The sequence below is a fragment of the Protopterus annectens genome, chromosome 10.part0 (assembly GCF_019279795.1).
Source record: "Protopterus annectens isolate FY-2018-M chromosome 10.part0, PAN1.0, whole genome shotgun sequence".
NCBI classification, from domain to species: domain Eukaryota; kingdom Metazoa; phylum Chordata; order Ceratodontiformes; family Protopteridae; genus Protopterus; species Protopterus annectens.
In genome coordinates this window covers 114,629,580-114,656,303 of record NC_056744.1, presented here as the reverse complement: position 1 = coordinate 114,656,303, position 26,724 = coordinate 114,629,580, and the positions used below count along the sequence as shown (strand labels likewise).

Sequence of the window (26,724 nt, the reverse complement as noted above, 5' to 3'; positions counted from 1 at the left end):
TCCTTTTTAAAAATCATATTGCGGATCCAGAGACTATTTCTCAGGGACCCAAAAGGTATTAAGGCTTCTACTGCAAAAAATCCTACCCCCTCTGGTAGACACTCCAGGGCGCTGGATAGATGGAGTAAGAAAGTTTAAACTTCTGCAACCTTGGCCATTAGGGCTTTAAACTGCCAGATGTAATGGGATCCTATCTCGCCTACATTCATAACTGATGGGTTCGGAGCCGATCCATCGGCTCCGACTCGGCCAACTAGTATACTAGAACGAAGTCTCTTATTGGCTGGGCTACCCTCTATCCCAGCATGCACCACACCTGCTTCCACAGATCTCGTTTGCCGCTTTATCAAGCTAGACGTGGTCTCGACTTGGCTGGAGCTAAGTGTATTTTCTTCTTTTTTCTGGTCTTTTGACCTGGGGTTTCCTCATAAATTCAATCAACAGCTGTTTTAACAGCTGTTCTTAAGTTTGTGTATTGTTTGAGTGTTATTGGCATTTTGGTATCTGTTGGTACTTCGGGCAAGGCCCGTTTAAGTTAGAGGGCCTTTGCCGTTCTTAGTGGAGTGAGTGTGTTGTCTTTTTATTCCTTTTTCTTCTCCGGGTAAAGCCCGTTTAAGTTAGAGGGCTTTTGCCCGTCGTTGTGTTTCCCTTGTTGTTGTTGTTCTTTCTCCTTGTGAGGTAAATCTTGTGTTCAGAGGGCTCGCGCCCTATTCTCACGCTAAAGTTTGGTGAAGTACTGTTTTTTGTGTGGCAGTTAGATTGTTCCACTATTCCATTAGTTGTTGGTGAAAATGGCTAAAGAGCAGAAATCTGGTTTTTAAAAGTGCACTAAGTGCAATTATAAAATGTCTATCACGGATAGTCATGCCATTTGCGTTTATTGTTTAGGGCCAAAGCATTTGCAAGAGACATGTAGTGTGTGCCATGCCTTTTCCGCTAGGGTTCTTCAAGAACGTAAAAATAAATTAATCCTGAAGGGCCTTATTAAGCCCTCCTTTGAGGAAGCTTTGGCTTCATCTTCTGCTACTGCTTCTAAAAAGAAAGGTCGGCTCCGACCAGTCCGTCGGAGCCGACTACTAAGAAGCATAAGTCGACCTCTTCTTCCTCAGCTCCACTGACTTCGGAGCCGAGGGTCGAAGGGTCTGCCTCGATGCCTCTTTCCTCGGCTCCATTAGTTTCGGAGCCGCAGGTTGGAGCATCAAGAGGCGAATCACCTCCCTCGGTTCCATTGGTCTCGGTGGAGGTGTGCAGCTCAGACTCTTCCCCCTCGGCTCCGAAAGCTCCTTCGGCGCCGATCCTTATTCATACTGTGTCGGATCCGGCGCCGATAGTGTTGGAGCCCTTCGAGCCGGTCCTACCTTGTCGGAGCCGAGAGAGAAGTCATCTCGGCCCCTTTCTATTTCCTCTAGATCCTCCAAATTATCTGATTCGGATTTGGATAGAGTTATTCAGAGGCTTTTCCAGTCTCCGGTTTTCGCAAAAATGGTCTCGGCTCCAGCCCATTCGGCCCCGGAGCCAATCCCCCCCTCGAAGCTTTCGATTCCTCCTCCAACTTCCTCGGAGCCGTTGGAGTCGGTGATAGTGGAGCAAGGCGGAGCCGTACAGTCAGAACCGAGACCCCTTCGGAGTTTATCGGTTCCGACCATTGTTCCTACCCTGTCCTCTGGTTCGGGGTTCGGTACCGGGACTTCCTCAGCCGGGGCCGAGGGGAACATCTTGGAGCTAGGTGCCTAGTCTTCCCCTCGGAGCATCGGCTGCGGGGATTCCTAGTGCCGTTGTGGTCTCTCTGCCAGTGACCTCCATGGAGTCTGGAGGTCCTGCCTTTGAGGCCATGAGGAGCGCGCTGGCCATGTCCTTGCCGGCTCAGCAGGTTTCCATCTCACTGTCCCTAGACCTAGAGACTGATGCTTCTGGCGTACTGCAGTCCCATGACAGCGGGGTCCCAGGGCCTGAGGATACCCCCGTGGGGGGTTCCCTTCTTCCGGGGGGTCCGTCCGAAACCGCTTTGGATGAGCCTCCACGGAAGAAATTGTGCAAGAGGAAGCACGTGGACTCCCAAGATGAGTCTATCACATCTGACACTGACCTCGATGATGCAGAGGGGTCCCCAAAATCATCTTCGGATGATGTCTCTTTCTCGGATATCCTTGAGATTCTGAGACAGAGAGGAGATTGGCAGGCCAAAACCCCTTCCGCTGAGGAGTCAGTCTTCCTCAAGGCCTTCGGGGCCCAGCCCTCCGCCTCCTGGGTGTCTCCGCCCTTCGATGAGTTACTTGATTTAATTTCTCGAAGGGCTTGGGAGCACCCTGACTCTGTGGAACCGGTGCCTGCAAGACCCCCCTCAAAAGGAATTTTTAACGAAAGGAGTTCCTGTAGATGCGATGGTGGTGGCATCTGCCACACAGCAGGACGTGGCAGAGGCTTCAACGTCTATCCACCCTCCTAATAAGGATTCCAGGAGCATGGATAGGTACGGGAAGCATACCCTTTCTTCAGCGGCCTTTACCTTACGGTCGCTGAATTACCTGTGTCATTTTACTAGGCTCCAAAGGGACCTCCTTAAAGAGCTAGGTGAGTCCCTCACAGGTAATCTACCTGAGGCGTTAGCCCACACTGTTGGCGCCCAGATGACTACCTTATCATCCATTGTGAACTCGTCCATGAGGCTCATCTCGTATGCAGCCGAGGGGGCGAGTAGAGCAGCGGGAACAGGCGTGGCCCTTAGTAGACACGCCTGGTTACGCTTGTGTTCCTTTGCGGAGGCCTTCAAGTCTTTCTTCGCCGATGCCCCTTTTGATGGGTCCTCTTTGTTTGGACCCAAGGTGAAGGACACACTGACTCGGTGCGAGCAGGAAGGCAAGACCTTGACTGCCGTTGGGGCCCGTTTTTCCGCTACCTCTAGGCCTTACCCCAAGGCCCAGAGAGGAGGGAAAATGTGGTTCAGGAAAACTCAGAGGTCTTTCCCTACTCCACCCAGTGATCCCCCCTCTAGAGGCAGGGGGGGGGAATTCAGGAAGACGCCATCCCAGAGGCGGCAGAGGCCCCCGTAACTCTAGAGACCGCGATTCCTTTCGTGGTTCCTCCTACGCTCACCGTCCCTGAGTTGGTGCCCGACTGTGCAGCTCCGGAGCCAGTCGGGAGTCGTTTTGCGGAACACCCACAGGCTTGGGAAGCTATTACCAGCGACCAGTGGGTGCTCCGGATTATTACTGGAGGCTATCTCATTCCCTTCATCAAGCCCCCCCCTTCCCTTCAGGGAAATCCCGGACGTGCCACCCAGTCAGCGGGATCAAGCAGCAATAGAGGTTTCAAAGCTGCTAGAAAAAGGAGTCATCCAGCCTGTCCCCGCCGATCAGATCGGATCAGGAACTTACTCAAGACTATTTTTGGTGCCAAAAAAGACAGAGGACTTCAGGCCCATTTTGGACCTCAGTTCATTGAATCGCTTTGTGAAAAAGTCCAAATTCCGAATGGTAACTCTTCAGTCCATTCTCCCACTATTGGAGAAGGATGTCTGGATGTGCTCCATAGATCTCAAGGACGCTTACTATCACATTCTGATAAGTCAAGAGTCCAGGAGTCATTTACGCTTCCACCTGGGAGACAGTCATTTCCAGTTTCGAGCACTGCCCTTTGGTCTCACCACAGCCCCCAGGGTGTTCACCAAGTGTCTGGCAGTGGTGACTGCTCACCTGAGAAGTCTAGGATTCCAAGTGTTTCCATATCTAGACGACTGGCTCCTTACTGCCACCTCCAAGCATCTACTAATTCAGTCACTCATGGCCACAGTCAGCTTGGGCCGTTTCCTAGGAATCACTTTCAACTGGGAAAAATCTGTGCTACAACCATCTCAGCGTATTACCTTTATAGGCGCAGAGTTAGACACAAGAAGGATGTGCGCCTTCTTACCGGCAGAAAGGATTCTGGTTTTGCAGAATCAGGTTCGATCCTGCCTCCCCCTATCAAGAGCTCTGGCCAATCTGATTCTGCAGGTATTGGGGTCGATGGCATCAACTATTCTCCTAGTCCCCTTAGCCAGACTGCACATGCGAGTGCTGCAATGGCTACTTTCGGTTCAATGGTCCTATCAGGAACTTCCCTTGAACCACTTGGTTATGATTACGGAAAGTTGCCGTCGAGATCTGCGTTGGTGGCTCCTCCGATCCAATCTCGACCAGGGGCGACCTTTTATCCTTCATTTCCCCATTGCCACTGTGACCATGGACGCCTCCCAGGTAGGGTGGGGGGGGTCATTATCTGGACAGGTCTGTCCAAGGCACATGGCAATCCCAGGAAGCGCATTTACACATCAATATCCTGGAAATGAGAGCGGTGCTACTGGTACTACAAGCTCTCCATCACGCTCTCCCGCAAGGTCTGATTGCTATCCTATCCGACAACATGTTGGTAGTTTGGTATATAAACAAGCAAGGCGGGACCAGGTCGTACCCACTGTGCAGAGAAGCCATGAGACTTTGGCACTGGGCGGTAGCTACCAACCGCTTCCTAATGGCAACGCACATCCCGGGGAAATCCAATGTGATTGCGGACAGACTAAGCAGGACTATCCTGTTACCCCACGAGTGGTCCCTCAGCCAAAGAGTGGCTGCGAAAACCTTCGCCAAATGGGGTCTCCCTTGCTGCGATTTGTTTGCCAGCCCCCACAATGCGAAGTGCAGAGAGTTCTTCACTCTGACTCTCTCTCAGGGACAGATTCCCAGGGACGCTCTAACCCACATTTGGCCCCGGTCTCCTTTATGCCTTCCTCCGGTTCCCCTCCTGCCGAGGGTGATACAGAAGGCAATTTACCTGGAGAGCGACATGATTTTGATTGCCCCGCACTGGCCTCGTCAGGTTTGGTTCCCTTCCTTCGAGGTATGCGGTGGAAGGTCCATGGTTTTGGACCCGTGCCAGACCTGTTGACTCATCAGTCAGGACAATCTCACCCATCTCTCAGGTCCTTGAGGTTGGCTGCTTGGTTACTCCACTTCCATCCTTAGTCAGGGACAGTTTCCTCTCTCCAGAGGTTATCCACATTTTGTCCTCTTCTCACAAACCTTCCACTATCAAACTGTATTCCAGCAAATGGAAGAGGTTTGCCCTTTGGGCACAGCGAGGTATAGACCCTCTTACTGCCCCAGTACCGGAGGTCTTAAATTTCCTGTCCTCTCTTTTCAGTTGGGCTCTTCAGTTTCCACGATTAAGGTTCAGCTAGCGGCCATCTCTAATTTTCATGTTTCTTTTGAACCTTCATTAATGGCAAACAAGCTTTGCAAGTCTTTCCTTAAAGGAGTGTGGCTCCTTAGGCCCCCGATATCTCATCCTGTGCCCCCTTGGGACCTAAATATGGTCCTGGCTGCCTTAACTGCCCGCCCCTTTGAACCAGCAGCTACCTGTGATATGAAATTCCTGTCTTGGAAGACCGCTTTTTTAGTGGCCATAACTTCGGCCAAGCGGGTTTCAGAGCTCCAGGCTCTTTGTTCTAATTCTCCTTATTTGATTTTTCACAAAGATAGAGTGTCCCTTAAATTAAATCCCTCTTTTTTACCAAAGGTAGCATCTTCTTTCTGCATTCAACAGACCCTAGAGCTCCCTGTATTTTTTCCCAAATTCTCCAATAACGCAGAATATATCTTTCATCAGTTGGATGTCCATAGACAACTGCGTTTTTATTTAAACAGGACTACTCAGATGCGGAAGTCAAATCAACTGTTTGTGTCCTTTGCAAAAAACAGGTTGGGTCAACCAGTGGCTAAAACCTCCATAGCCAAATGGATTAAAGATTGCATCTGTTTCATTTATTCGCAGGCTGACAAAGAGCTTCCCTTTCCAGTCAGGGCTCATTCTACCAGGGCAATGGCTACTTCTGTAGCATTCCACTCCAAATTATCAATAGATGATATTTGTGCTGCGGCTACCTGGACTTCTCCGCACACTTTCATTTCTCATTACAAAATAGATGTGGCTTCTCGAGGCAGGGCTTCCTTTGGTTCCACAGTTCTCAGGAGTGTTTTCCAATGAGCCACCCGATTTAGGTGCTAGGACGCTGTCCCATCAGTTATGAATGTAGGAGATAGGATCCCATTACATCTTTTAGTTATGTACTTACCATAACTTCGGATGTATGGGATCCATCTCGCACATTCATTCAGACTCCACCCTCCTTTCCCCCTTCCATTCGGATTTAGAGGAAATGTTGGTCCATTTGGAGATCTTCTCTTGAAGAACTTTAGTTGGTTGGAGTAACTGGTATTTTTCTGTGTTTGCATGTAAGTATGAAAGCGAACAAACAAGATCTGGGGAAGCAGGTGTGGTGCATCCTGGGATAGAGGGTAGCCCAGCCAATAAGAGACTTCATTCTAGTATACTAGTTGGCCGAGTCGGAGCCGATGGATCGGCTCCGAACCCATCAGTTATGAATGTAGGCGAGATGGATCCCATACATCCGAAGTTATGGTAAGTACATAACTAAAAGTTTCATATGTTAAAGTATCAACAACATGTTATTGGATTGCTTAAACAGAAAATTATGTTATTTTCTGACTGCGCTGAAAATTAAGAATTACAGGGTATAATGCATTGTGCTGAACAGATTGGAAAACATACTTTGCAATGTGGATTTGATTCATTAAAGGCCTCTTGCAGGGCTGCTGTTACTGGGTCTGTGCTCAGAAGGCATGCTTGGCGTAAGCCGCAATCTTTGCCTGATCATGTTAAAGCTAAATTGTTGGATGCGCCCTTAAATCAGGACCGCCTGTTTGGCAACAAGGCTGAGGAAGTTCTTAAAAAGGTGGAAGATAAAGCTAAGTCTATGCAGACTGTTAAAGATTTCTTTCAAGTTCAGCCTCCTAGATTTAGTAGGCACTGGCCCTCTAAAAATTAGTCCTTTCCAGCCCCCTCCAGGTCTTCTCAAGCCAAATCCAGACACAGCAGAAACCCCAGGTTTCAATTCCAAGGGACACACAAGACTAGGCAGTGGGGGGTTTCCACACCCAAACATGGGAGTAGTAAGACTCCCCCTGTGGAAACTGTCTCAATGACTTGCTTTTAAAACTTCCAAGCACTTCCCAACAGAATGCTCCTTTAGGTGGAAAGATTGGTCTGCAGGCCAAAAACTGGAAACTCATTACCCAGGACAAATGGGTTTTAAATATAGTGTCCCAAGGATACAGATTTCATTTCCACACATTACCAACACCAAGCGGGTGGCCAGATCTACCCCCAAATCAGTGGGCAGAGGCCCGAAATCAAGTACTCTCTCTCTTAAACATGGGAGCTATTCAGTTGGTACCAGAAGAGGAAGAGGGACAAGGTTTTTATTTGAGACTTTTCCTGGTACCCAGACAAGGCAATACATGGCATCCTATCCTGGACCTTTCTGTTCTAAACACCTTTCTGGTGATTCCAAAATTCAAAATGCTGACTCTTCACCAGCTGCTTCCTATGCTAGGCAAGGATGCATGGCTGGCAACACTAGACTTAAAAGAAGGATACCTGCACATCCCTATCAGGGAGTCTTGCAGAAGATACCTACGCTTCAAAGCAGGCTACATGCACTATCAGTTTTCTGCACTGCCCTTTGGCTTATTTACTGCGCCCAGGGTATTCACGAAGTGCCTAGCTCCAGTCATTGCATTTTGCAGGAAAAGAAATATTCAAATATACCCATACATGGACGATTGTCTAATTCAGGCAGAAAGCAAGGACATTCTTTTGAATCATCTGGCCTTTGTTCAAAGGGTACTGACTTGTCTGGGGTTCACCATAAACGAAAAGAAATCCCACCTGGTACCCTGCCAGCAAATTATATTCCTGGGAACAAGCTTGAATACAACTTCCCAGATGGCTTTCCTCACGCCAGAGAAACGGATTCATTTGACAACTTACTTCAAACAAGTGTCCACAAAAACCCAGCTATCTGCAAGGCAAATACTGCAAGCCTTGGGGTTCACGGCCTCCTGCATTCTTTTAATTCCATATGCAAGGCTGCATATGAAGAAACTACAATGTTATCTCAAAAGCCTATGGTGTCAATATTCACAGGATCTGGAAGCAAGGATTCCTATCATACCTTGCCTACACCTAGAGTTCCTTTGGTGGGCAGAGGCTTGCCACCAAAACAGGGGACTACCATTCACATTAACCCCTGCCGCACAAATTTTAACAACAGATGCATCAGACTATGCATGGGGGGGCTCACCTAGCAGGGAAGTGCATTCAGGGCAAATGGAACCCAAGTCAAATGCGCCTGCATATAAATCAAAAAGAAATGTTAGCTGTACAGAATGCTGTGACAGCCTTCAAGGACCACATTCTTCCAGGACAACTAATGGTAAAGACGGACAACACCACTGTCATGTGGTACATAAACAAGCAGGGGGGTACACATTCTTACCCCCTCTGCAGACTAGCCATGGCATTGTGGAACACAGCTTTGAGCTACCAAGTGAATCTACAAGCTCAATTCCTGCCAGGAAAACTAAGTACACCGGCAGACGGACTAAGCAGAAACCTCATGGACCCACACGAGTGGAAACTGGAACCAAGGATTTTCAACATGTTGACAAATGGGGGAGCCCAGATATAGACCTGTTTGCCTCCCCCCAGAACCATCAACTGGACAAATTTTGCACAAGGATTCCCCACAAGCAAGCTTTGAAAGTGGATGCTCTATCCTTCAGCTGGAAAAACCTATCAGTGTACGCCTTTTCTCCTCTGCCTCTGCTCTCCAAGGTACTACTAAAGATCAAACAGGGCAAGCCAAGGATGATTTTAATTGCACCAGACTGGCCCCGCCAACACTGGTACCCACTCTTGCGCAGTGTGTCACGCTTGGCTCCATGGAACCTGCCTCAGACTCCTTCCCTATTGTCTCAGCAGGAGAACCAGATTCTGCACCCTCAGCTGCAAACCCTGAACGTAGCAGCCTGGCTAATTACTTAATCTCTCCTTTACCATCCCTCAGTAAATCAATGATGGATATCATTTCAGAGGCAAGGAGTCCTAGTACTAGAAAATCTAATGCTGCAAAATGGAAAAGATTCTGTGCTTGGAACCAGTCTCAAGGAGTGAATGCAGCAGTGCCCAGTTTACCTCAGATTCTACAATACTTGACTGAGATGCTTCATAAGGACTTGTCTTTTTCCTCCAAAATTCATGCCTCAGCCATTTCAGCTCATTATAGCACAGAGCCTCCCCTCTTCTCTCATCCACTGCTCAAGCAGTTCCTCAGAGGGGCAAAAAAAATTAAGGCCACCCAGGAGAGCTCCAACTCCAGCCTGGGATCTTAACTTTGTCTTGGAGAAACTCACTCTTCCTCCTTTCTAGCCAGCTGCTACTGCAGATTTAAAATTCCTTTCCTGGAAAACCGCTTTCCTTTTGGCAATCACTTCTGCAAGAAGGGTATCTGAATTACAGGCCCTTATGGCAGTGGAACCTTTCATCATCTTTCATGCAGACAGGGTGTCCCTCAGAACCAGTCCATCCTTCATGCCCAAGGTGGTATCCAGTGTGGCTCTTAATCAGTCCATTCATTTGCATACCTTTGTTCCTAACCCACAGAACAAAGGGGAACATATACTGCAGTCCTTAGATGTGCACAGACAACTTAGATTCTACTTGGACAGGAATAAACCTCAAAGGAAATCTGAACAACTGCTGGTGGCATTTACTGCCAGAGACAGAGGGGAAAGCTATTTCAAAACAAACCATTTCAAAATGGATAGGCCACTGCATTCATCTCTGCTGTAAGCACCATGGAAAACCTATCCCACAGGGCATTAGACCCCATTCAACCAGGGCTGCATCTACCTCTGCAGCTTTTCTCAAGGGCGTCCCTACTAGGGACATCCTAGAAGCTGCTACCTGGAATTCTGTGCATACTTTCACCAAGCATTATCATTTGCCAATTTTCTCTAAATCCAGGGCTGGTTTTGCCACTGCAGTCTTGCAGGGCCTTATAGCTGGTCCTAATTGTATTTAAATTCCTCCTCCCTACCTTAGCTTTGGGAATCTACCCAAATGTAATGACTGCAACAGTGAAACACGAAGAACATATTTTAGTTGTGTACACTTACCATAAATGTAGATGTTCGAGTGTATTCACTGTTGCAGTCCTGGTTACCCTCCCACCAGCCCCCTTTTCTTCCTTTGGCTATACCTCTGCTCTCATTTACTATGCTCTAAAAGCTTTTTGGTGTATTTGCTTTTCTGTTGGAGGTATATCCTTGTATTTATAGATTTAATTGCTTCCCATTGGGGGGCACCTGATATTTGGGGCAAGAAAAACTGATGTAATGGCATTGGCTGCATGTTTTATACCCCTGACGACCTGACATCATGGAAGAAGAGACAGCAACTGACCCAGGACCCAAGACTTTGTTAATCAGGCCGACTGAGGGCTACTGCAAGCAGATAACCCAAATGCAGTGACTTTAACAGTGAATACACTCGAGCATCTACATTTGTATTAAGTGTACACAACTGTACTTTTGCAACCCACTTAGTGATATAGGGGTTGATGCCTAGTTTGGTGAGTTTATCAATAATTCCCGAGTGAGTAATGCTATCAAAGGCCTTGACCAGATCAAGGTAGGGTGTATGCACTGCCTTACCTTCATCCACAGCCCTGGTGACTGAGTCAAAGAAGTCAACCAGGTTGAGCAGGCATGATCTCCACTTCACAAAGCCAAATTGTCTGGGATCCAGAGTTTGGAGATTCCCTATATCTTTGTTTATTAGGTCCATGATGATGCGCTCCATAGCTTTATGTATCAGACTCGTCAGGCTAATTGGACGATAATTCCAAGGGTCTGTAGTCGCTTCCCTTTTATGGAGAGGGATGACTTTAGCAGTGTACCATTCAGCAGGAACAAAGCCTGAGGTGAAGCTGTGACTGAACAGGAGATACAGATGTGGTGCCAGTTCGCTTTGTAGTTCATGTAGAACACAGCCAGTGAGAAACACATAAGTGTAATTTAGAGGAAAATGTTATCGCTCTTGTTACGTACGATGCTTCAAACTTTTGCTATTTTATGCCACTGAGGTAGGAAAAGAACATCACTTATGTTTATTGTGACTTATATAAACGGGATTTGAAATGGGTTCCAGGAAGGACATGTGAAGGCAGTGAAACAAAATCACTTTACCATGGCAGGCCCTATGACCATCATTTTGTGGAAAGACATATTAAACTTTTATAAGAAGCGCATGTAGTGATTATGATGCATTAAAATAGTTCAGAAAAAAATATAATGACAAAAAACAAATTTAAGTTCCAGTGTTTCTTTTTTTTTAAGAGACACTTGTACAGGAAGTGTACAGATTTGTTTCACACTATACAAAACATTATTCATTTACTACAGCTGCTTCTTAGATGCAGATTTTAGAACCTAATGTAGCCACTTACTCTTTAGTATGCACAGTTTTTCTGTGTACTCTGAAATACTAGTAGAAGTCTGCTATTATGTAGGTCTTTGTGTCTTTCGGCTTTTCCCGGTTAGGGGTCGCCACAGCGGAACTCCGGTCTGCTAATGATTGGCAGTTGATTTTTACGTATCGGCTTGCCAGGCCTGATGCACAACCTTCAACGAAGGTACGCCCACCATGCAGAAGACGCTCTAGCTGAGAATCAAACCGGACAGCGTTTTACGGTGAGGCGACAACGCTACCGCAGCACCACCACCGCGGGAAGTCTGCTATTATGTAGGTAATCATCTGTATACCATAATACATTTGTTCCCTGTCTTACAACTATAGTCTTAAGAATTCTGTGTAGGATTCATCCATGTATTGTACCCAGCCTTGCCTGTTAGAGAACTACAAGAATTTCCTAGTCACCTTGAAGGATATGCTATAAGAAAAGCAGATTGGGGTTTGTGCCATACTAAGTGACTTCACATTTTATACAGATGGCTAGTTCATCTTTCCAGCTGAATTGAATGATTACCATTGTGAAGTGTTCATCATTGATATAACTGGTACAAATGAACAGTTTTTAATTTATTTGATAACCAGGAGTGTCCGAGAAGCCTGCTTTCAGTGGAGTTCCAGGCAGAAATCTCCAATCACATTAAATTTAATATGGATAAATAGCTTGCTGTCCTTGACGGACTGTAAGAGTGCTGTTAATTAGCTTGTGCAATACAAATCTGTTTGAGTTTAATTCATATCACAGTAATTTTTATAGGGTATAGTACCATAGTATTTCTGCACACAGATTCCTAGTAAGGCTTCCATTACGTGAGTGTGTAGTCATCAACTTTAGTAGTGTGACTCATGCTTGCCTTTTTTGTTATGTAATTTGCTTAAACTTCAGGGTTGTGAAAACTGTGCTGATAAGCAGGTATGTCTGTATGGAAATTGTTTTGGATCTGTTCTTATCAGAAGGTAAGCTGTGATACAGATTGATTGTTTTCTCTTTCCTTCTATTAAAAGAAACTCCCACACCACAGAGAAAAGGCCTCCGTTCTAGTGCATTAAGGCCAAAGAAACCTGAACCACCCAGGCAGACAGGCCCAATTGTCATAGAGACATGGGTACCCGAAGAAGAGCTGGAATTGTGGGAAATTAGGGCTTTTGCAGAAAGGTAAAGATTTTTATTAGCAAAGATGCTTTGTATTTCTGAATTTTAAACTGCAAAATACATTGATGTATATTTCTGATGTTAAATTGCATACTATATATTGTTGAAATCAGAAGCGTTTCTGCAAATATTTCTACTTGGATGAAATTTGTTCATCATCTGAAAACTGTTATAGTCCCCTTCCTTCTTGAACAAGGTGAGCATGGGCACTAAACCCATAGTTATCTCAAATAGGTCCATAAGGAGGGAAACTGCCAACAGCCGGTCCTTAGAAAGGGAGCTTCCCAGGTTTCTCAGTTCCCGATCTCCCTCAGCCTCCTTGCTTAGGTCTACCAGTGTTGTCATCGGTATCAGTTGGGAACATATGATGAAGGTCTTCATCAAGACACAGATAGACATGGGTGTTGGCTCATAACCTTCTCTCTTTCCATGGTACATGTGGTGGAGGTAGTTTTGTGGTCAATGATTGTCCCAGTTCATCCTTCATCAGTGTCAGGGGGTCTTTCATATTGGGGCCATCTGCTTTCTCTTTCCTGAGGAAAGAGTTTGTGTTGACTTGGAATGTCCTTGGTTTGAGTTTTTCAAGAAGACCGTCGTCAATCCCTTGATACAGGAGGGCGATGCATCATGTCTCAACTTCTCCATTGGACACCAGTGTGAGTCATTGCTCTCATTATCAGCCCATTCAACAGAGTGGCACCAGGCATCTCAAACCTACCCTTCGACAAGGATCCCAAGACACTTCACAAATACCCCCGTCCCCAACCGTCCCTCCCCCAGTTCCTTGGAAAGTGAATGCACAAGGTGAGACACATTGATTCCCATCCAGAATCACACATCTTCACAGGAAGATTCCTCTCCCATTCACCATCTGTAGACCCCAGATTTGAGACAGTCCTAGATTTGATGCTTTCGAAGGGTATGTGGCCCACTGATCTTCCTTTCCCAAGATTGGGCAGTATTGTTTGAGGCTTACATGTTTGCTTACTTTATTTCCTGGGTGGTCCCTTCCACCAACCGGATGATCATTCTGGTACGGAGAGGCCATAGTGGGAGCCCAACATTGTGGAACCCATTATGTGTAAGCCTGACATAATTGTTGTTCTGTCCAAGAGCAGACCACACTGGATAAGGGCTCTCTTGCTGATTCTGTTATTGTGGGGCAGCTGCCACCTAGATGGAACTTTCCAAAGAAAGCTTCATGATTCATCCTCCAACAGAGATTTGAGGATTATAGGGCAAATGGGAAGTATGCCTATGCCATGGGAGCCTTTTCTCTTCAGAGATTGAACTATACAACACATATGACAAGGTACCAGAGAGATCTGCCAGAGTAGTCCCTTGATTTTCTTAAGTGGCCTCCTACCACAGACATCAGGAAGCAACTTGAGTCATACATGTCCATAATGCTGTCTTTTACTAACATCTCCATGGGACTGCTTCACATTGTAGATGAAGATGTTAAAGCAGCAAGCATTGGTTCTGCCATGTGCTGTATCACCTTGTTTTGTAGACAGCTTCAGTGTGTCCTTTGTAAACTCTTTTTATGGTGGGACTTCATTATTTGTTCTGTGGATCAAAGCAATGTTGTCGAAAAGTGAACTGGAAGAGAAAGACATTGCCCACCATTAGAGTCCACTTTGAGAGTCCTCAAAGTCCTTTTTCAGGAACTAGAAGGGTAACATCTCCCTTTCTATCCCTTTTCGCGCAGGGCCTCCCATGGCAGGGAAGAACCTTTTTGGGGATGCCACCTTAGAGGCAAAGTGGGTCTGCCAACTCAGTGATTTCAGGGGTATTTTCTTTGGAAAATATTCCCAGCACCTCCAAAGGCTTTCCTGAATGCTCCAGTCAAGATGCATTTGGATGTCAACTGTCTCTTCACCTAGATTCTTGATTGGCCATGATACAGAACAACTGGTTGAAGAGTGTCATATTCAGAGGCTCCACCATTCTTTCCAAACTCCTCCCAGACAGTTTTCCCTACCTGTCCTGTAAGTGCCAGTGCCACCCCAACAAATTAGAACTACAACTCAGGAGGTTTCCCAACTACTTCAGAAAAGTCACTCATGAGTTCCCACCAGACCAGCAAGAGTCTGTTGTCTATTCTGGATTCTTATATTTGAGCAGTTTGAACTTCTATGCCCAAAAGACGAAATTCCAAATGGTCATGGTACAGTCTTCCTTCCTATATCTACAGGAAGAAGACTGAATGCTTTTGATAGACCTTCCAGATAGTTACATCCACGTAAAAGTTGCAAAGCCAAGTACCTTTGCTTGTGGCTCAGAGCCTGTCACTATCATTTGTAATCCCTGCCATTTGGTCTCATCACAGCCACACACACACCCCTCGTGTTCACCAAGTGCATATTGTTAGCCACAGCTCATCTCCACCAGAAAGATTCCCATTGTTCCGTATCTAGGTGATTGGCTCTTCATTACCACAACAAAGTAATCCTTTATCTTAGTAAGACACTACGTGCTTGGTTTGTGTCTGTCCTTGGATATTTAAATGTAAACTGGAACTTACTCAAACCATAGACTTCATCGGATGCTATCTGAATGGATGGTTACCAAATGACAGAATGCTGTTCCTCAGGTTCATTAAATCCATGCTTTTTTAGGTGACCACCTCTCCAGCTTCCCTGGTATGGCAGGTATTGGGTATAATGACAGCTTCCATAACTCTAGTCCCACATTCCAGATAATACACAAGTTACTCGATTACTGCAACGGACACTCGACATATGATGGTTTCAGTCCCTTCATCCTGTCAGCTTTCCCATACATCTCTCTTCGGTCTGCAGATGTCATCTAATCTGGTGGGTACAGTCACCCATAGTCCAAGCAGGATGTCCATTGATTCTACCCTTTCTTACAGTTATTGTCATGATGGATGCCTTCTCTCTGGAGAGGGGAGAGCAGTCCAAGAAACTTGTGTAAAAGGAGATGCTTATCTTCACACCAATGTTCTGGACATGAGGGCCTTCCTCCTGGTGTAGGAGCTACAGGATTTCCTTTCCCAGGGTGTGATCTCAGTTCACATGGGCAACCCTTGAGTAGTGTGATAAATAGATTAGCAATGAAGAACCAGATCATACCATCAGTGCAAAGAAGCCATGAGAATGTGGAAGTGGGTGATGTTTTCACAGTGCTTTCTACTTGCAATGGATATCCTAGGTTGGACCAACCCTTCTATCAGAGAGTTTTTCAACCATTGAAGCTTGATGTCCCACAAGTGTTCCCTCAATCCAGTTGTAGCTCAGACAGTTTTCCAGTAATGGGGCAAGATTTTCTGTGATCTCTTTGCCTCTCCAACTAATACCAAGTGCAACAGTTACTTTGCCATCATTACTCCACAGGGGCAGACACCCTGGGATGCTGTGGTCCATCCTTAGCCACCTGTTGTTCTTTGAGCTTTTCCCTCTTTCTTTAACATATTTTTTTCTTGGGAGGAAACTTGACCTGAGAGATAGTAGGGATGCAGATGCATTATGGGAAAGTGGAGAAGCTTGAGCACTGTAGAAAGCTCTGTAGTGAAGTTGTTGCTGGCTCAGATACAGCAAATGGACATGTATAACCCATAATTTGAAGCAGAGAGGGATAGTAAGGATCTAGCATTATGGTAAGTGCATTTTTGATTAGTCAGCTATAAGAGTACCATAATTTAGCAAGTGTGAATCTCAGATTTTGAAGGATGTTGAAAAAATGTGACATTGTTTCAGAAGCTTTGGAGAGATTGGGAAGTATACTTCCATTCAGATTACCTTCATATAAATTGTCAAAAATATTTCACAAGGTCCAGAAATACAATGTCAATGTTGTTGTCAGGCCTGAAACTGTGCTGTGTGCTAAGAGATTAGGTTAGAATTGTTTGCGAGTGTAGGAGAATTGCTAGATCACCTTTGTCAGAATTCCTGCATAATTTCCTTAATGTATATGTTAATGAGCATTGTGGCTGGCTGAATAACAGCACAAAGAGCAGTTAAAGTTACTTTTGGGAAAGTTGTCAAGTGCATCTGATTTGTAATTTAGATTTTTGATTAACTTTAGTACCCCATGTTGCTTGTTACCCTACTATTTGAGTGTAGAATGGGTGAGGTTTAAAGACATCAAGTTGAGTTTTCCAGTATTGAACTCCACAATTATTTTTCCTTTTAGAATTAAACACTGGGGTATTTAGAAGTCCTTGCATTTGCAGTTTTATTCCACCCTGTAGTGATTTTTTTTTTTGTGTGTGATCTTTCTATGTTCTCATCAGTTGTGCATTCTTGGTATTTGCGCATAAGGGGTGGTGGAGTTGTAGGATACCCCTTGCAAAAAACACTTTTTTAAATTTTTTGTAAGCTGAAATTTTAATTATTTTTTTGTCCATATAAAGCTTCAGTCAATGTGTACTCGACAAAACCTATGTGAAGTATTGTTGCTTCACAGTGTTAAGGATGAAGTCTGTCAGATTATAATGGGAAGGAAGTATGAGCTTGTGGGACTGACATCAGCAAGTTTTGTTTAGCATTGTGGAGGTGACAGTGATCAGCTACCATTTAGTCATCAAAATCAGGATACAGTGACAAGAGATTGAGACTGTCCAGGATAGAGAAGTTGATTGACTGACGTCTGTTGGGGTATTGTCATGTTGCTTTTGAAAATTTAAATATGATTTATTTTATTTATTTATTTATTGTACTTATTGGGATTACATCTTTTACACGATTGTTTACTTAACATCATGATCTTTTTCAGTTTGGTTTCTGTGACAAATATTCCACAGGCAATCTCTTTTGAGCCCTAAATTCTTAATGTTAGTTAAGATGCAAGGTTGATGTGTTGGTCTAATTCATTTTTTTTCCATAGAATTCAAGTTTTTCATATTAGTTTCAAGAACAGTACCTTTGGTTTTTGCAAGCATTATTATTGACCAGTATAAAAAAATGTTGGAAGATTATCACTTATTACATTTGCCAACACCCCATCATTCAGTTGAAATACTTTATTGATCAGTAGCTTTCTTAGAACTTGTCTTAGTAAAAAAAAAAAAAAAAAAGTTGGTTAAGACCATAAATGTGAACGGGGTGGTAAACCAGTGAGATTATCATGTGGGTCTCAGTCATTGTTGATGTCACTCCGTATGACAAGTTCAGACTTAATGTTAGAAGAAAGCCAGTGCAAGTCTCAGTTTTTATTGAAATATCTTTCCTTGGATGAGTGTAGCCACAAGATATAGGTAGGAGTTTGGCAGAGCTTATTTTAATATTTCTGAAAAATAATTCCCTGGTTTTATTGTATGGGAATTTTGAATTAGATGTACAGATTAGATGTTGAACATTAGACCTGTATATACAGGTTGATCTGAGTTCAGTAATGCAAACATTTGTCTAGCTTCATCCCATTTTATTGCCTTATCTCCTTTTATTATCTGCTGTAAAATTTTTGGATGTCCTTCTATTCTCATGTTGCAGTATTCATGACAGTAGAGAGTTGCTTCCTGCAGCACCACTGTCCGGCCAGTGTACCAAAGTCTTTGTAGCAGGAGGGTACGTGTGACATCCCTTACCAGGGCCATAAACTGACGTTAGGTATAAAAGTGACGTCTGCACATACCCTCATCAGAATTTTTCTGCCACAGTGAACATTGGACTCCCGTTCGCCAGTTCCACTAACAGATCGCATTTCTTCAGACCGAATATGTTTTTGTTCAAGACCAGACGACCGATTCTTCAACCAATACAGATAAGTGCCCTGTTGATTTTTTTTCCTGACTTTGATTACAGTCTAGACTTGCATGTCAGCTAGAAAGGGGAGTAATTCCTCGCAAGGACACACACGAGAAGTGAGTATTTTACTTAGGTGAGGCCCATGACCATACGTCCTGCCCTATTTATAAATAGTTAGTCCCCAAAACTCTCTGAAGCCGCTTAGCGGCACTGAAGTTGTATTTAGAGAATCAAAGGCTACGTCGCCTAGCGCTCGGTATGGAAGGAGGAGTAGTCCAGTCCACCGAGGAAGAAGGACAAGAAATTCAGGCCGGAATCCCAAGCTGCGCCTCAGATGTCCGAGCAGGTTCTAGAGGCGCTTGAAAGCCCGTAATCCGCTCAGACAACGGTTACCAAAGCAGACCTGGGAACCTTAATGGAAGCTGGGATGCCGGAAACCGCATGTACATCCGCTGAGGCACTTCAGCCATCAGAGTCTGATGGCGGAGGGGAACCACAACTCACACAGCCGTAAGCCCCTGCTCCTCCGATTCCTACTAATCAGACATCCACTACTATGCTTTTTCCACCAACAACCCCCTTGAAAAGGAAAAAAAAACTAAGCACCCTGAACATCAACTGGTGCTTGGTTGGGAAGTCTTCTCTCAAAGTCTATTTAAGCTCTTTCAGGCCCTACAGAAACAACAGCTTCCCCCTATCTCTCACCTCAACCACCCTTACATGTATCTGAGGAAGACTACTCCTCCGAGGAATCCTTTTCTTATGAAACCCAAATAGACTCCCCTAAGGATTTCATTACCCCAGAGGAGGAGGACTGTATTACTCCTGAATCCCCAGGAGAAGAATTTACCTCTGGGGGCATTATCTCCGTCATGAGGGAACATTTTAAGTGGCGGGCTCCAGAGGTCTCTGACTCCAAGAAAAGGTATTTTGACCTTTTGCAAATGGAGTAAGCATCCTCTTCTGCCGTACCACCCTTACTACCTGCCTTTCAGGATACCTTTCTGGCTGCCCACTTGTCTGCCTTTTCTGCCTGTCTGCCTATTTCACCCCCTCTGGCATACAGACTGGAAGTCAAGCTTTTTCTGAAAGGGGTTCTCCACATCAGACCCCCAAGGAAATCCATTCCCCCTCCTTGAGACCTAAATTTTGTTTTAGAAAAACTAACCTTACCGCCTTTTGAACCAGCTCACTCAGTTTCCCTGAAGCTATGTACCCTGAAAACAGTTCTGCTAGTAGCCTTACCTCTGCCAGGAGGGTCTCAGAGATACAAGCCCTTATGGTCACCTCTCCTTACCTTGTTTTCCATAAGGAGAGAGTGGCTCTCAGGTCTTAACCCTTCCTTCATGCCCAAGGTAGTTAATGAACTTTCATTAAATCAAACCATTAATCTACCAGTTTTCTACCCTCATCCACAACTCAGATATTACTTATACAAAACTAAGTCTGTTAGGAAATCTGACCAATTATTAATTTCCTTCCATCCCAGAGCCCTAGGGAAGGCTGTTTCAAAACAGACAATTTCCTCATGGATCTCCAAGTCCATTTCCTTGTGCTACTCCCATCATGGGAAATCCTTGCAAGGTCATGTTAAACCTCACTCTACCAGGGCAGCTGCCTCCTCTACTGCATTTTTCAAAGGCATGGACTCCACTTCCATTCTAGAAGCAGCCGCTTGGACCTCGGTACACACCTTTATCAAGCATTACAAGCTGGACATGGCATCTCGAGCAAGAGCAGGCTTTGCCAGGACAGTCCTCCAGGGCCTAGTTGACCACGGAAACCTTTCCTCCACCCTGGTTCATACTTAAAGCTCTGGTACTCTCTCTGGTGTTATGAATACTGCAACACAAGACTCGAAGGACATAGAATAGTTGTGTAAGAACTTACCATAAACTTAGATGTCCTTCTCTTCCATGTTGCAGTATTCAGTCCCACTCACCTACCCCCTGTTTCTTACTGACCTCAACTCCATGAACTGACTGTGGGCACATAGGCATCATCTTCCCCAGTCTCTACTCTCCTCTACGAAGCCAACCTACTTCCTGGGCCTGGCCTACATGCAAGTCTAAAGGTCTCCTACTAGAATCCTTCTTGATAATCCACAAGAGCACTACTGTATGCAGCAAAACAGTTCTGATGAGGGTACACGTAAATGTCACTTTTATACCCAACGTCTGTTTATGGCCCTGGTAAGGGATGTCACACGTACCCTACTGCTACAAAGACTTTGGTATACTGGCCGGACGATAGCGCTGCAGGCAGTAACTCGCTACTGTTATGAATACTGCAACATGGAAGAGAAGGACATCTAAGGATATGGTAAGTTCTTACACAACTATTCTTTCTTTGTTCTTTCTTTTCCAAGTTGTCATTACATTGTCTTCCAAGTCTATTTTATCAGTGTATATAGTGTAACCTGTTGGCGCTAGTCTGTTTTTAAAAGGTCTAACTTCCTTTAATTTAATTACTTGTTTAATATTTTTATATTCCTTTCCTAGATCTATCCAGATGACCATGTGTGATTCTCTTGTTGCCTCGTCGGGCACTATGCCTATCATGTGCTTTTATTTGGGCGTATATTCCCAGTCTGGAGTCAAATACTAAAAATCCTAAGTTGCAGGGCCTTGTAATATGCCTCCAAATCTGGAAGTCCTGAAGCATCCTTTTTCTTTGATAGTACTAGTTTTTCCTAATGCAATCTTTCTCTTTTTTTGTTACCTCAAAGAAACTCTCTAATTTCCTTTTTCATATTCTTCCATATCTAATCTCTCATTTTATGCATATAAGCCTGGTCTACATAAAGAAATTGCAGGACCAGTATTTTTTCCTGCATTTCTTTAGCTGCTTGCTCTACATCCTGTTTGTCCAGTTCACAAGTATCTGATCTTATGACATCACCAAAAGGGAAAGCTTCTGTACCAAGCCATGTATTAGGATTATAATTCATTACTATAGCCTTTGTTTTTCCTTTATTTGCTTTATATCCTGCTGTACTATTTAAGTATTTATTTATCAGACATATGTTTTATATCATGTTTTGGATGGTTAACATATAATATGTTGTTTGCAAAAGGGGCTGTTTTCTTATTAGTATTTATATGTAGTTATCTTCGACTGTCTTAGGTCCTTGGCTAATGACTAAACATAAGTCAGAGAGTAATGGTGGAAGTGGGCAATCCTGCCTACTCTTCTCTTGCAAGGCTGAACACTTCAGATTCCTTATTACCATACTTCACCCTAGCTTAGATATTAGATATGAATGTTGTCCATGTTTGTGGAAATGAAATGTCTCAAAAGAACTCTCCATAAATTCCCAGTTCTCTCTGCAAATGCTTTTTCTGCATTCAAGCTTCTTAACATCAATGTATTATTATAGTTCAGGGCATCCATTTGAATTACAGATGTCCTTCTATTCATCTGTTGCAGTATTCATAACATGAGGGAGTTCCCCGCCACAGATGACCTGACATTGGCCAGTGTACAAAAGACTTCACTACTGTAGGGTGCATGGTGCTTCACACATAGGCTCCGATCGTCATAAAAGTGATGTACATGCGCAACATCCTCAGAACTTCTCTGCCACCAAATCCAAATGCTAGATTCCATCATACGGCCTGACTCCGAGTCATTTGCGATTCTTCAGAATTCAGATAAGTGCCCCGTCGGGGAGTTTATTGACTTTTGCCACTGTCTTTGGTTAGGGTTCATGTCATCCAAGTGAGGCAAGTGCCAGTGTGGACGACAAATTCCACACAAGGATAGCCACCTCCAGTGGCTGTTCTGCCTAGGCCCAAACCACAGCCATAAAAACTGCTATGGAGCAGATTGTCCTCCCTAGCTGTCTACCTTGAGAGTCAGCGCTTAAAGCTTCTAGCAAAAAGGGCAATGGAGTGATCCCCAGGGCCCAAAGCCCAGTCACCTTTGAAGCGAAAGGCCAGAAAACAAAGGCCTGAACCTTCTGCAGTATCTCTGGATACCAGCGTCTCTCTTGTGGACAGGCCGGAGACATGCCTGGTTCACAGCTCAGACCTGCAGGCCAGGCTGACATCCAGGCTGCCTTGGATCCAAGCATTAGCACATCCGAAGAGGCCGAGCAGGCATCTGTGTCAGATGTCCAAGGGGATCCACGACTCATGATTGCAGAAGGTCCTAAGAGGATTCCACAGATCTTTGTTAGGGAAGAGGTAGATTCTGACCTGATCAAACATAGGCCTACATCGGGCCATCCTACCCTACATAAAGAAGACCCACATGGGAAAAAGAAACAAAAACACAAGCATTTGTCTCCACCAAAAGAACCTGCTAGTGATTGTCAGCGATTCATACAGTGCCTTTTCAATGCCCTTAGGTTTCTTCCAGGTTTTACAGCCCCCCTCCCCCCACCCAGTACTCTGTCTTTTGAAGAGGCTACATCTGAGGAAGAGACATCTTCAGGAGATAAATCCCTGACTTACTCTTCTCAGATCCCTTCCCCCCTGGATTATGCCTCTCGAAGAGAAATCAAGTGGTATAGACTCACCAGTGGAAGACTTGTCCTTTGTAGAGACCCTAGCTAAGAAGAGAGACCACTTTAAATGGGATAGCCCCCAAGTGTCTGAAGGGCAAAAAGATACTATGACCTATTACAGTTGGAATCATCTAGCCTATTAGCTATCCCTGCTGTCTTGCCTGCCTTTCTTGAGGCTTTTGCCTCAGCTTCACAGACACCAGATTCCCAGATACCTGCCCCCAAAAAGCCAGGCCATTTCTACATGGTCCCAGAGGACTGCAAGTTTCTCTTCAGGTGTCCTTCTGCAAACCCTTCTGTAATTTCTGTGGCTTCTGACAAACTGTCAAAATTGTTTCCCTCCACCACCCCCTTACCATCTGATACGGATAGCAGGATGCTGAATAGACTAGGCAAAAACTTACACATCTCTGCCACTCTAGCATTCAGGGCTATAAATTACCAAACCCATATGACCAAATTCGCTTTAGAACTTATGTCCCAACTTTGACAGGTAATTGCAGGCTTACCTGACTCAGAAAATAAAATCTTGGCTGCTACTTTGGTGCTTCTTCTCAAGTAGCACTGTACTCAATAAAATGCAGTTATGATGCTGCCACTGGATCAGTGATCAGAAGATTTTCCTGGCTAAGACTTCGGCTCTTACCTGATAACATAAAAGCCAAACTTATGGATGCTCCTCTGGACAATTCTGCCTTGTTTGGACCTGCAGCTGCTAACCTTTTCAAACCATTGCAGGAAAAGAGTAAGGAACTGCAGGAATTGAAACATATTTTTGTTTCTCCAGTACCCAAGTTCCAAAGAAATTACCCTGCAAATCCTGTTTTTGTGCGTAGACATTCCCGTCACACACAACCCAGAAGAAGGGACAGGAGACCACAACAGCCTAGGGCACCAACAGTAACTCTGTCACCTAAGCGCTCCTTTCCAGACAAGCCGTCCACTTTTGGACTGCTTTCCCCCTCCCACCCGCATCCCACTTTCACAGCACCTTACCCCATCCCTATCAGCTTGGCAAAGCCTAACTCAAGATGTCCTTCTGTTCAGTGTTGCAGTATTCTTCACATATGGAGTTGTATTCTGCACAATGACCCGATGTCCAGCCTGTATACAAAAGCTTAAAGCCACTGTCTATACGTGGGACATCGCACGAAGGCATAGATAATGTTGGCTGTAAAAGGGATGTCTGTACACACAATCTTCAGAACTTTTTCGCTACCATTCGGAAAGGTCGATTCATGCATTCGGTCTGCCATTGGATATTGCTGGTTTCACCTTTCAACTTCAGATAAGTACCCCGTTGGGGATTTAATTTGTTGCTACTGCCTCTTGTTGTTAATGTCATCCAGGAAGGGCAAGTTTAGGTGTGCAAGGCAAATTCCACATAAGGATAGTCATGAGCTTTGTTTGTTCTGTTTAGGGCCTACGCACGACCATTGCTGCTGTTCTGTTAGGCCTTTGTACCCAAGATAGTGCATAGTCGTCTGTCGGCTTTAAATCTCTATTTAAAAAAACAGAGACTCCACGTCTGGCTAGGGACACGATGCAGGGTTCCGGCAGATGTTCTTCGTGTTTCACTGTTGCAGTCATCACACTTGGGTTATCTGCCTGCAGGTAGCCCTCTGTCGGCCCGAATACCAGAGACTTAGTATTTCTGCGTCAGTTGCTGTTGCTCCAGGACTGATGTCAGGTTGTCAGGGGTATAAAAACAGGCAGCCAACGCAGTTACATCAGTCTTTCTTGCCGAGGAGCCTGAAGCAGAAGCAGTTCGCAAGAGTGCCAGTCGGCTGCTACCTGAGTTTTTGTTTCCAAATTGAATCATCCTGAAGTCTTCTAAAGCTAAGTACCCCATTGGGAATCCTTTTTTCTTGCTCTAACCTATGTCAGAAAAAACAATTGTCTCGCCTGTGGAAAGCAAGTACCACACCGAGATTTCCATTCTTACTGCGTCACCTGTTTAGGACCAGACCACGACTTACCTCACTGTCGGTTTTATGCTTTGTTCAACACCCGAACTATTCGTCGTCGGGCCCTTATTGTCGCTCAGTACTTTTGCTCTCGATCTCCGACTACCGATCTTCTGAAAAGAAAGTAAGGATAAAGACAGAGACAGACCGCACAAGTCCAAAACTGCTGACGACGCTTCCGTTAAGCTAGTCGCCAGTTCGCCGGTACTCAGTGAGGCACTTTTGCAGCCCCTAATACCCGCTTTGATGGATTCGCAGGCATCTACCGAGACCAGTTCGGAGTCCGGTATGCTGCAAGACTCTTCTTTAACTTCAGAACCTGCGGATGCCTCTACCTTGGATGGGTACGGAGCCGCTATGCAGGCACTGGCTTCTGAGGAACTTCTTCTCACTACCAATATTCGACACAAACCAACGACTTTCACATCTTCAGTTCTGTCTAAAACTACCAAGTTTCTAAGGCCAAGAGTACGAGCTATGCCTAAAAAACCGACAACCCAAACTCAAGCACCTGCTTCCTTGCCACAACATCAAATGCTTAAAATGGCAGAAGACCTGATTATGCTGATTAGGGGAGGCCAACCTTCCCCTTCTGAGAGAAAGAGAGACATGTCTCCAGCAGCTTTAATAGACTAAGAGTCTGACAACTGAAGTTTCTAAATATGAAGACATGCCTTTATCTGCTTATGAGGATTCATATGCAGAGGAATCCATTCCCTCTGCTTTCCCTCCAGAGGATTTTTCTTTTGGTGAAACCCTACGTACTTTAAGAGAGCATTTTGACTGGGAATGCCAAGACTATCTGCAGTCCAAAAAGAGACTCAGAGAATTTCTAGATTTGCCACAACATAGACCTTTAACAATACCTCCAGTTCTGGATGTTGTGGATGATGTTTTTATGGAAACCAGTCTAACTCCTGATACTTTACCCTCTGCTCCAAGGAAACCAGACAGGTACTACAGAGTCCCTACCTCTCATAAATTTATTTTCAAAAATCCTACTGCCGATCCAGGGGTCATTTCCCAGGGGCCTAAATGTATAAAAGCAACTACAGCTAAGAATCCCACCCCTTCGGACAGGGACTCCTGAGCTTTAGACAGATGGGGTAAAAAAGTATACACCTCTACAACTCTCGCCATTAGGGCATTGAATTGTCAGTTTCACATGCTGAAATGCCTGCAACATATTGTGGAACTTATTAAGCAAAAATTAGCTACCTTTACAGACTATGCAGAAAATAAAGAATTGCAAGAGCTTATGCATTCTGCAAGCCAAGTCAGCAAGCATACTTTGCAATGTGGCTTTGACACCCTAGAAGCATCTTGCAGGGCAGCAGTCACTGGTTCTGTACTGAGAACGCATGCTTGGCTTAAGGAGCAGACCTTGCCAGACCATGTCAAATCAAAATTATTAGACTCCTTTGAACAAGGACAATCTGTTTGGCACTAAAGCAGAAGAGTTTCTAAAAAAGATGGAAGAAAAAGCTAAATCTATGCAGACAGTCAAAGATTTCTTGCAAGTGCAGCCTGCTAGATTCAGTAGGCATTGCCCCTCAAAACATTGGTCCTTTCCAGCCCCCTCAAGGCCATCTCAAACTAGACCCAGGGGTAACAGACCCTCCAGACTGCAGTCTCAGGGTATGCAGAGATCTAAGCAATGGAGTGCCTCCACTTCAAAAACAGGGAGTGCTAAGCCACCCCTTACGGAAAGAATTCACAATGACTTCTCAACTCCACTCCTCACCTCTGCCCAACTGCTCGTGCCCCTAGCAGGAAAACTTGCCCATCATGCAAAAAACTGGACCTCCTTCACCAAAGACTGATTGGTCCTCAACATTGTATCCCAGGGGTACAAATTTTACTTCCACTCACTGCCAACCCCAAAAGGGTTCCCAGACCTTTCCTCCAAACCAGTGGGTAGAGGCACAAAACCAAGTTTAATCCCTGCTGTCC

General features: G+C 45.0%; 1 protein-coding gene across 2 annotated transcripts in view; it reads left to right on the top strand.

Annotated features, from left to right (window-relative positions):
• The window catches only part of BPTF (bromodomain PHD finger transcription factor), a 3,500,764-nt gene that overhangs the window by 2,255,348 nt on the left and 1,218,692 nt on the right, over positions 1-26,724 (top strand). For both annotated transcript variants that reach the window (XM_044085088.1, XM_044085087.1), the window contains one exon: positions 12,436-12,586. In XM_044085088.1, the coding sequence (XP_043941023.1) occupies positions 12,436-12,586 (151 nt within the window). The remainder of the gene's footprint in view (positions 1-12,435; positions 12,587-26,724) is intronic.